At 36.0% G+C, this 10,632-nt stretch overlaps 2 protein-coding genes across 3 annotated transcripts; one reads left to right on the forward strand and one right to left on the reverse strand.

Annotated features, from left to right (window-relative positions):
* On the forward strand, positions 515 to 4,839 carry LOC18773064 (protein NETWORKED 2D). Its single transcript, XM_007206725.2, has 2 exons — positions 515 to 808; positions 1,445 to 4,839. Exons 1-2 carry the CDS (start codon positions 715 to 717, stop codon positions 4,546 to 4,548), a joined length of 3,198 nt encoding a protein of 1,065 aa, XP_007206787.1. The 5' UTR covers positions 515 to 714; the 3' UTR covers positions 4,549 to 4,839.
* On the reverse strand, positions 4,998 to 7,258 carry LOC18773702 (nicotinamidase 1). 2 transcript variants are annotated; one of them, XM_020566813.1, is made up of 6 exons: positions 7,107 to 7,258; positions 6,802 to 6,971; positions 6,447 to 6,630; positions 6,164 to 6,297; positions 5,837 to 6,022; positions 4,998 to 5,494 (listed from the first exon to the last, which is right to left on the reverse strand). In XM_020566813.1, exons 2-6 carry the CDS (start codon positions 6,940 to 6,942, stop codon positions 5,405 to 5,407), a joined length of 735 nt encoding a protein of 244 aa, XP_020422402.1. In that variant the 5' UTR covers positions 6,943 to 6,971; positions 7,107 to 7,258; the 3' UTR covers positions 4,998 to 5,404. The 2 variants fall into 2 exon arrangements, with proteins under 2 accessions (XP_020422402.1, XP_007205792.1); XM_007205730.2 differs by lacking the exon at positions 7,107 to 7,258 and having other exon boundaries at positions 6,802 to 7,072.

A 10,632-nucleotide genomic window follows, 5' to 3' on the forward strand; every position in this document is an offset into this window, starting at 1 on the left:
GTTGCTTCTTCCTAAAGACTATTTTTAAAAGGAAAATCTAATCTAATGTCGGTTGGCAGACACCAAAATTCATAGGAAAATTAAGATTATTATTTTTCTTTAAAAAAAAGAAAACAAAAGGGGTCTAGGACATTAACTTGTATACCAGATTTTTATTAATTGTGTGTTTAAGTTTTAAATTATCGCTTATACTAAAAAAAAAAAACCTACACAAAGCAAAGGAAGAAAAAAGTCACTTGTCCAGGGTGTCCAAGCAAAAAAGAGGGTGCTCTTCCCACCCTGGAAAAGCAAAGATGCCACCTGGTTTCATATTATTTGATTGGCTTCCTAAGATTTAAAAGAAATAAAAAATTGTACGTCTTTATGACTATTGGCTAATGTCTTCTTCTTTTTCACGAGGAACTCTTTTTTGTGTCTTTTTTCTTCAAAAGGAAGGCTTTGACAAAATATTCGGACCGAAGTTTGCTCCCCTCCATGATCCTAAAATTAGAAAGTTGGTGGCACATTCCTCTGTTGCGCACGTTCTTTCTCAAACTCTGTGTTTTCTTTTCATTTTTCCTCTTTGATTCTTCAAACCCTCTTGCTTTTTCTTCCTGAAAAACTCCTCTAGAAAGTAAGTGATTTGTGTTACATGTCGTTTTTGGTGTAGAGAGACAGAGAAGAGAAAAGGGTTGCATGGTTTTGGTCTCTGGAGAATAAGAGAGATCAAGAAAGATGTTGCAGAGAGCTGCAAGCAATGCATATTCATGGTGGTGGGCCAGCCACATCAGAACCAAGCAGTCAAAATGGCTGGAGCAAAACCTCCAAGGTACCTAATCATCTAGTTTTCAGGATCTTAGTTTGTTTTTATTTTTTATTTGTTCTAATTAAGAATTACTCTTGATCTTCATATCTGCTATCTGACTATGTTCTATCTTGTATGAACCTTCTTATCTTGGAAATGTAATGTAAATTGTATTCTAAATCATTCTTTCTGGCAGTCACATCTCTCTTCTAAAAAGGTGTCAAACTTCAAATCTTCCGAATATTTCATCTGATAAAAAAAATAATGATAAAAATTGGATGTTATGTCACAGTTTCTTTCTCCCCTGTGCTTGGAGGAATTATCCTTTAAAAAGAGAGTTGTGGTTTTCTTTCTCCAAGGCCATTTGCTCAATTTATATCTGCAATGTATTTGAAGTTGTGATTGGAGAAAACCTTAAATGTTGTTTCATTTTGTTGTGTAAGAACGGGAAGTTTCAATATGATTGAAATTTTGTTTGCATTGTAAACCCTGGAAACATCAAAATCAAAGTTGAAAACAAAAGTCTTCTGTGAATCAAATAGTTCTGATCATACATTTGAGTTGTGGTGTCCCCTTTAATACTTTATTTTGTTTTTCGCTTACCCGAAGAGAAGTTGTATATGTCTTCTGGCACTTGAACATAGTATATGGGAATTGCAGATATGGAGGAAAAGGTGCAATATGTGCTTAAACTCATTGAAGAGGATGGGGACTCTTTTGCCAAGAGAGCAGAAATGTACTACAAAAAGAGACCAGAGCTGATACACTTTGTTGAAGAAACCTACAGAGCGTACCGGTCCTTGGCTGAACGGTATGATCACATTTCAACAGAGCTACAGAACGCCAACAACACGATTGCTTCTGTTTTCCCAGAACAAGTTCAGTTTGCCATGGATGAAGAAGATGATTATTCCTCACCCAGAATGCCAAAAAGGCCTCCAGATATCTCAAAGGGGAATATCCCGAAGGTTCCAAAGGGTCCTACTAAAGATCTAAAGAGTCTTCTTACAAAAGCAACAGCTAAAAATAAACTGCAGCCTCAGAGGTCAATGAAAACAGTAACTGCTAAAGCAGTTCCTAAATCTGGCTTGAGCAAACCTCAGGCACTTGAAGAGATTGACAAGGCTCAAAAACAAATTCTGTCCCTACAAACTGAGAAAGAGTTTGTAAAGAGCTCATATGAAAATGGACTTGCAAAGTACTGGGAAATAGAGAACCAAATCAAGGGAATGCAAGAGAAAGTATCCAATTTGCAAGATGAATTTGGTGAGGGAATTGTCATTGACGATAATGAGGCTCGGAATTTGATGGCAGCATCTGCTTTAAATTCATGCCAAGAGACATTGGCTCAATTGCAGATGAAACAGGAAAGTACTGCTGAGGAAGCAAGAATTGAGTCACAACGGGTTAAGGATGCCGCGAAGAACTTAGAGTCTCTTAAGAATGAGTTTCAACATGGTCAAATCAATCAGGAAAAGCCAAATGCACAGGATGAATCTGTGAATGTAGTAAATGAGAAAAAATTGGACCAGGAAGTGGACAGTGTGACACAACAGAAACAGAAATTGGAGTTGTTACGAGATAAAATTAAGGAACACTACGAGGCTGGGCCTGAAACATCTCTCACTATTACGGAAATGGCAGATAAGATTGATGAGCTTGTGAATAAAGTGATCAGCTTAGAGAGTGCAGTTTCATCACAGACTGCTCTAGTCCAGAGTTTAAGAAGTGAAAATGACGAGATTCATGAACAAATTCGAATTCTGGAAGATGATAAGGTAAGTCTCATTGATGGAAAGAAGGACTTGAGCAAAAAGCTGAAGGAACTGGAGGAAAAGTTGCATCAAGTCCAGGATCTAAACCAAAGTGTTGAAAACCAGAATGACAATCTCCAGACACATTTTACTGAAGCACATTGTAATCTTGGTCACATTTCTCATAAACTGCGAACCGTGAAGCCAGATGAGGAGGTCAAGGTCACAGGCTCATCAGAAACGAAAGAGGGATCTCTGGGGGAAGCCAAGCTCCAAAAGCAGTTTGAAAGAGAAGAAAAAACAGTTAATCCTGATGATGGCTTCAAGGGACTGCAGGAAGCAAAGTCAGGAGAGGAACTGAAGGCTACAGTTTCACCGCAAAAAGATGAAGAACCTCGGGCTGAAGTGAGACTGTCAAAAAAGTCCACAGAACATAAAGAAACACTAAATCCCGCTGATGGTTCTGTAAAAGCTACAGATGTTCTCCGTACTGCTGGCGATCAAGGAGAAGATGTTTGTCAATCTCTGGAAATTAATAACGAAGATAAGAAACATCTGGACAAAGATGACAAGCAAACTTCAGTGCAGCCTGTGGATAATCTTCTCAATATGGAACCAAAGGAACAAGCAACAAGGAAAGAAGATGACGAGCAAACTTCAGCGCAGACTGTAGATAATCTTCTCAATAAGGAACCAAAGGAACAGTCAACAGGGAAAGAAGTTGACAAGCAAACTTCTGCTCAGACTGTGGATAATCTTCTCCACATGGAACCAAAGGAACAAGCAACAATGAAAGAAGATGACAAGCAAACTTCTGTTCAGACTGTGGATAATCTTCTCAATATGGAACCAAAGGAACAAGCAACAGAGAAAGAAGATGACAAGCAAACTTCAGCGCAGACTGTGGATAATCTTCTCAATATGGAACCAGAGGAAGAAGAACCAGACTGGCAGAAATTGTTTTTGAATGGGATGGAGGACAGAGAGAAGATTCTATTGGCAGAGTACACTACAACTCTTCGGAACTACAAGGATCTCAAGAAGAAGTTCAGTGAAGCTGAGAACGACCTCTTTGAAACATCAGTCCACATAAAAGAACTGAGGAGTTCCGGTGCCATGAAGGATGAAGAGATTAAATCATTGCATAAGAAACTGGATCTTCTGCTACAGAGTATAGGTAAAAATAAAGACTCAGAAGAATTTAAAGCTTTAGATCACCAGCAGACCCCAACGAGTACACCAGCAGACAAGAAAGACAATGATGAACTTGAGGGAACTTCAACTATATCACCTATCGAAGAAAAATTCAGGGGCAATATTGATGAACTGTTGGAAGAGAACTTGGATTTCTGGTTAAAATTTAGCGCTTCATTTACACAGGTACAACAATTTGAAACTACGGTGGAAGATTTGCAGTCTGAGATATCCAAGCTTGAGGAGAGAAGAAAGAAGCAAGATGGAAGTAGTCATGCAAAATATTCTATGAAATCAGATGCACGACCACTATACAAGCACCTAATGGAGATACAGACTGAACTAAATGTTTGGTTGGAAAAGGGTGCAATACTGAAAGATGAGCTGCAGTGCAGATTCACATCTTTATGCGACATTCAAGAAGAAATAACGAAAGCTTTGAAGACAGGTGCTGAGGATGGCGACTTCAAGTTTACAAGCTACCAAGCTGCAAAGTTCCAAGGCGAGATTTTAAATATGAAACAAGAGAATAACAAGGTTGCAGATGAATTGCAAGCAGGATTGGACCATGTGAACGCACTCCAACTTGAAGTAGAAAAAACTATGGCAAAGTTGAATGAGGAGTACAGACTCTCTGGATCAAAGAAGCAACCTCCTGCACATCTAGCTCACTCTGAGAGTCGGTCCCGAGTTCCCTTGCGGTCATTTATATTTGGTGTTACACCAAAGAAGCAAAAGCGATCAATCTTCGCCGTTGTGGCCCCTGCAATGCATAAGAGATACCAAGATTCGAAAGCTAGATCATCCCAGCAGTAATTTTTTTCCATTCCGTGCTGTTTGTTTTCTTTTCTTTCGTTTCGACTTTTAAACAATATTTTTGACAGATTTCCGTGCGGTTCTTCCTTTTCTTTTAGGTCTCCCTCTCTGTTTTTGTTTTTGATCTGGGAGGAATATGTTATTTGATTACCATACATGTTTTGTAGTTTGTAAGTATCAAAACAATATGAGCATTTAAGCCATTTGTTACCATATTGGCATGGTCATTTAACTCCAATTCTGCATATGTTTATTTAGTTCCAAATACATCTCAGTTCAAAGTTGATGCCACCATCACATGATTTCTTTCTCCATATTAGAATCAGATAATACCCTATTAATCACAGTTGATGAGTTAATTTTCCTTGCCTGCCTTCAGTGAGCATGCAATTAATCACTCCAGCTCATTTACAGTTGAAACATCAAACACGAAATCGCAGGCTGCCAATGCACATAACAAAGACACAGTCGTAGCCTTATAATTCAGTGAAATAGAGTGCAAAGTGTAAAGCTTCTCTGTACATTTTATTAGTAACAGAGCAAATTACAATACATCTTTATGCTGTGACCCTTCCAGCTGCCATCATGGGTCATCACTTCTAAAACACACCATTTTCAGTTACCCTTCTTGTTTCACTTCTAAACACACCATTTTATTAGTAACAGAGCAAATTATAATATATCTTTATGCTGTGACCCTTCCAGCTGCCATCATGGGTCATCACTTCTAAACACTCCATTTTTAGTTACCCTTTTTGTTTCCTCCCAACATGTGAACTGCCTGATGAAGACAGCTCGTCATATAGAGAGCATAAGTTCACTATTTAGAAAAGGCACCCCTCGCAAAGAGAAAACCTCATGGATTTTTTGTATCCAATGACACTTCCGACACTACCTTTGCTCCTCTTCCTTTGGCTATGTAAAGGCCTATGTGATGCATTAGCTCCTGGAAGAACAACCAAACGATCAAACTTGAAGAGTTCTCATTGACAAAGCAAACCAAGGGAGAAAAAAAAAAAAAGCAAGTGGAAATCTGAAGAAGTCAATCTTCTCTATTCCCCTCGTTTGTACCTTCCTACTGTTCAGGATTACAAATTTACACTTTATAAACATTCAATCTCAAGCTCAAGCCTGTCTTAGTCTTCTGTTTTGAAAGTACTAGTTATAATTGTGGCTAGATACTTTTAAGGACAAATGCTAAGGTATGCAATATCAAAAGGGGAAAAAGAAAAGGAAAAGAATCAGAACAAGACAACTACTAACGATAAAAAGATTTGATTTGAGGTACCTGGGGATGAGCTACAACATCTTTGGCAGTTTTGGCAACATCAACTGGAAGATCAAAAGTGGCACAACCACGGGAATACACAATCACATCCTCTAGAGGGACAAGGAGACGACGATTTCTAGCAGACAAAGTGGTACATACAAAATCTAGCACACATATATCCGTGCATATTCCTACGACCAAGATCTTCAAAAAACAAGAACAGCAATAACAAAATTAGACAGAAATAACAGAATTCCGTAGGCACCAACTAAAAGAATCAACATCAAATAGAAATAGCACGATCACATGTGGATGACCACATTTCGGGGTTTAGGAAATGCATACAGCTTTGATCTGATTACTCTGAACCCAATTGATAAACACATTAGAGCCATCTTCCTCAACTGAACCAAGAAATCCATCAATGCAATCTTTACGCCGAAGGGTCACATTTCCTTCATTCTCCAACCATTTCAGAGCTGTGAAGATAATTATATAATTAAGAGAGAACTACAAACACAACGAAATGCCTGAAGTATATTAAGCTAATCCAAGAAATATATAGTAGCTGCTGCAATAATTGGGGGGGGAAATGAATGAAAAGAGGAAAAAAGGAAAAAAAGGGTACCCGGGACTAGCTCTGATTCTTCAGTACCAACAATACAATGAGGAGGGTAAGGATGCTCAGGAATGTCAGGGTGATGGGAATCAAGGAAAGCGAAGACAGGCCATTTTCTGTCACAGAAAACTCTGGCAAGTCTCACTGATTCATCCACCATTTCAGAGATTTGCTTATCAGGCTGTCTTGGTGCCTATTGTATATGCATAACATGCCCACATATATAAATAATAAACCCCAAAAAAGAAAGTTCAAAGCTTTCTATGAACCAAGAACTTATAGATGGAAATAAATCTAAAATCTTATTATTTTTCATAAACTGGATAATGAGAAAAACAGCACAGAAGGGGAAGAGGGAAATTACCAAATTGCCAGCACCGACGGTGCAGAAGCCATTAACGACGTCGACGAGGACAAGGCCGGTCTTGGTGTCACCGGTGAGATGCAGAGATTCTTGGTGCACCGGAAGCCCCTCCTTCAACAAATCAATCGTCTGCACACTCATTCTTTTCTTTTCCTTTTTCTTCTTTCTTTCTGATAAAGATAAATAAGAAACAAAGAATCAAGTGAACACGAAGACTTTGAAAATTGACAGCTTTTTGTATTAAATTACAGAGGAAAACGAAAGCTGTTCCAGACTTGTGTTTGAGAAACTTATGATATACGTACCCAGTCAACGGTAACAGGGGAAGGAAGGAACCAGCAACAAAAATAGAATGGTTTTGCACCGTCGGATGTTTAGCCTACAACGTTTCTTACACGAGTATGGCAAAATACCAAATGAGAAAATGCAACAACAGTTATTTTATTTGTATTTTGTATCAGAGACAAAAACCTCAAGGACCCAAAAGAAAGAGAGACAGATAGATACAAACAACTACCTTGGCTTTTGGCTTTTGGGTTTATTATGTATGTATGTATTTGATGCCTTGGAAAGTACCTTAACCCCTCCCCTTCTTATTAGAAAAAGGATAGGAACAAAAAACAGTGGGATTCTTCCTGCCAATCAGTTTAAAGTAGGGGTGGCAATTTCGGATACGACCCGATACACGATTCGAAACCCGCACGATAAAAGACGACCCGAACCCGACACGACACGTTTATTAAATGAGTTGGGTTCGGGTTGAGCATTCTTGACACGTTTATTATCCCGACACGACACGACCCATTGCCAGCCCTAGTTTAAAGTAGAATCAAATATGATAATCCATCTCCTATTACGTTGTAGTTGTGGGACTATGAGGCTACCGCATGTCAAAGGCTGAAGGTGCTCTGGGCCCAACTTCCAATAGTATCACCCAAATCCCCTGAGTCACGGGATCTTAGGGTGAAACATTTACATAAAATAAGAATAGCGTTATTTTGTTATTCTCGATTAATTACGGCATATCATTTATGTTAACTTTTTTACATGATAATTTTTAATTAATCGAAATAGTAAAACAATGCTATTCCATTTTATACAAATTTTCTGAATCTTGTATGTATGTGTTAACTTACGTAAAAAAGTTGAATTTGATATTTTTTTTAATGGGTTAACTTATGTATGTGTTGCAAGTTTATGAACAAAAGAGTAGGCTATATGTAAAGAACTATGAAACTTTTGATATAGTGTAAGCCGAGAAGTGTTTCTTATTATAAAACACGTCTTATTTTGATTAGAAATGTGTTTTCTAATATTTCTAGAAATAGTCATTATGCATTTCCAAACACACCACTTTGAGATACGTCGCCCAAATCTTTTGCATCGAATGACACTTTGGACGCTACCTTTGCTCCTCTTTCTTTGGCTATGTAAAGGCCTATATGATGCATCAGCTCCTGTCACGACAAAAAAAAGAAAAAAACGAAAAAGAAAAGAGGAGTTATATCATTTAAGAAAAAAATATTATACATACTGTATATGTGTATATAAGAGCATATATGTATATTATAATACATACATGGGTATAATATATATACACATATATGTATATATATGTATTATAATATATATTATATATATACACATATACTATTATTATAATATTAATATGTATATGCGTAAATGGATATATTATAATAATAATATAAGTGTGTGTATATATATATATGTGTATGTACATTATAGTATATTGTATGTAAGTATAATATAATATAATATATGAATATGGGTATATAATAATAATAAGAGATATTTAGTGATATACCCATTTCTAGCACTAATATTATAAATAAACCCTACATAATTGAATTCCTATAAACAAATCCAAAAAAAACCCAAAAAATGATAGCTGGCCTTATTGAATTTAATATTGATTATTAAATTACTTTGATGCCCTATTGAGTGTTTTGGGTATTTTTATGAGATTTTGGGGTTGGGCTTGTTTTAAGAAATTGATGGCAGTTTTGTAATTTATAAGAAGTTAAAAGCTTTTTTGTTATGTTGTAAATGGGTTTTGGGTGTGTTTCTAAAGTCCATTTTATATAGGATATTTTTATAATTTGGGCCCCCATATTGGGTATAATAGTGAATCTCCCTAATAATAATAATAACAGTAATATATGCTATTATTATTACAATATAATATATACATCTTATTCATTGGTGAGCATGAGATTAGTTAATCATCATTTTCACATGGGTTTAATAGTCCCCTCCTAAGGAATGAGGTGTTTTTGGTGGGCCCGGTATTAGCAATCCCATCTAATACTAGGATTAGATGAAACAAACATGGTACTAAATTTAGTCCAGGCCAGACCAAGTCAAACTTGTGTAACAAACGGCCCCTAAACACCTAAATGTTATTATAGATTGAAATTTGGTTAAATTTTGGCTAAAAACATATAAAAGTTATTTTAGGAACTCTCTATAAAATTTGAATTCCAATTATTCTCCTTAGTTTAAGGAGTCATAAATACTATAATTATTTTTTAATTCAATATGATTGGTCCATCTCCATAAAATAATTGTTAGCATTAATTAAAAGTTTAAACTTTGCATAAAACAAAGCAGCATTAAATTATAGGGAGTCACTAGGAGCCATTTCTCTCTCCTTAGATTTAGGAACTCCTAGATGTCTCTCTATTTTAGGAGGTGGATAGGAAGTATGGTTAAAATTGTATTTTTCGAATTCCTCCCTAAAATTTGTCTAAATATGTGGTTTAGAGAGCCCATTATGGATGCTCTTTGGGCTTTTGATAACCATTTCAATTTTAGTCAATTGTTGGTATCCTACTCAAAAGTGAACTCAAAAATCATGATTCTTTTTAAAAACATACATTTTCTAAGAACTAAAAAGTTGTTTGGTATTAAACTTCAAAACTATTTTTAAAATCTAAAAAAAGTTTTCAAAAACTCATTCATCTACCTCCAGACCTGGGCAGGGGAGAGAGAGAGAGAGAGAGAGAGAAAAAATTGTGAAACATCACTTTTAGTGTTTTTAAAAATGGGCCTTTTTGAGTTGTTTTTTAGTTAGATTTTTGAAAATTGGGCCTTACCAAATGTGAATCATGGATTTTGAACTCAAAAACTGTTTTTGAGTTATAAAAAATTGGATTCAATATAAAAAAAAGGCATTTAATCGAAAAACAAAACAAAGTAGCAAGTGTGAATATAGAGAATGGCGGGCATGTTGAGAGGATCTCGAGCCTATACATTTAGCATTAGTGCATTTACACACATGTAAAAGAATGTTAACCATTAGATTGATCTAATGAAATTTGGACCTTTATATGATCTTTCAATATTATTTATTTAATTTTAACTTGTATTTTCAATAGTGTGTGCATGATAAGTTAATGATACATGTATGTTTTTGAAGGAAGGTAGAAGCCGTGATAATGCGTCTTGTTTTTTAAGAGCCTTTGGATTTTTTTCACTTGTAAATGTTTATATTAAAGTTAGAGTTATAAATAGGATAGATAAACCGCTCAGAACACAAAAATAATTGTTTAACCAAAATGCATAGAGTTGGAGCCTTTCCCCTTCTTCCCACCCCTCCTCCTCATATTCAATTCTACAAAAGAATGGTAGGAGGAGAAGGAGAAAGGCTCCAACTTTATACACTTCGGTTTTAAAAAACTATTTTTATGTTATGATTCGTTTATCTACTCCATTTATAACTATAACTTTAAACTAACCATTCAGAAATGAAAATCATCCAAGGGCTCTTTAAAGAACAAAATCACATCTTCTGCCTTCCTTGAAAAACAT

This window comes from Prunus persica, chromosome G6 (genome assembly GCF_000346465.2).
Source record: "Prunus persica cultivar Lovell chromosome G6, Prunus_persica_NCBIv2, whole genome shotgun sequence".
In the NCBI taxonomy this organism is placed as follows: Eukaryota; Viridiplantae; Streptophyta; class Magnoliopsida; order Rosales; family Rosaceae; genus Prunus; species Prunus persica.

Excerpts from the sequence above, each read along its gene's own strand:
- LOC18773702 (XM_020566813.1), bottom strand. The coding sequence starts at position 6,942 with ATGAGTGTGCAGACGATTGATTTGTTGAAGGAGGGGCTTCCGGTGCAC. Across the intron at positions 6,298-6,446 it reads AGAATCAGAGCTAGTCCCGG|CTCTGAAATGGTTGGAGAAT; the intron begins GTACCCTTTTTT and ends TTATCTTCACAG. Across the intron at positions 6,023-6,163 it reads AGAGTAATCAGATCAAAGCT|ATCTTGGTCGTAGGAATATG; the intron begins GTATGCATTTCC and ends TGTTTTTTGAAG.
- LOC18773064 (XM_007206725.2), top strand. The coding sequence starts at position 715 with ATGTTGCAGAGAGCTGCAAGCAATGCATATTCATGGTGGTGGGCCAGC. Across the intron at positions 809-1,444 it reads GCTGGAGCAAAACCTCCAAG|ATATGGAGGAAAAGGTGCAA; the intron begins GTACCTAATCAT and ends TGGGAATTGCAG.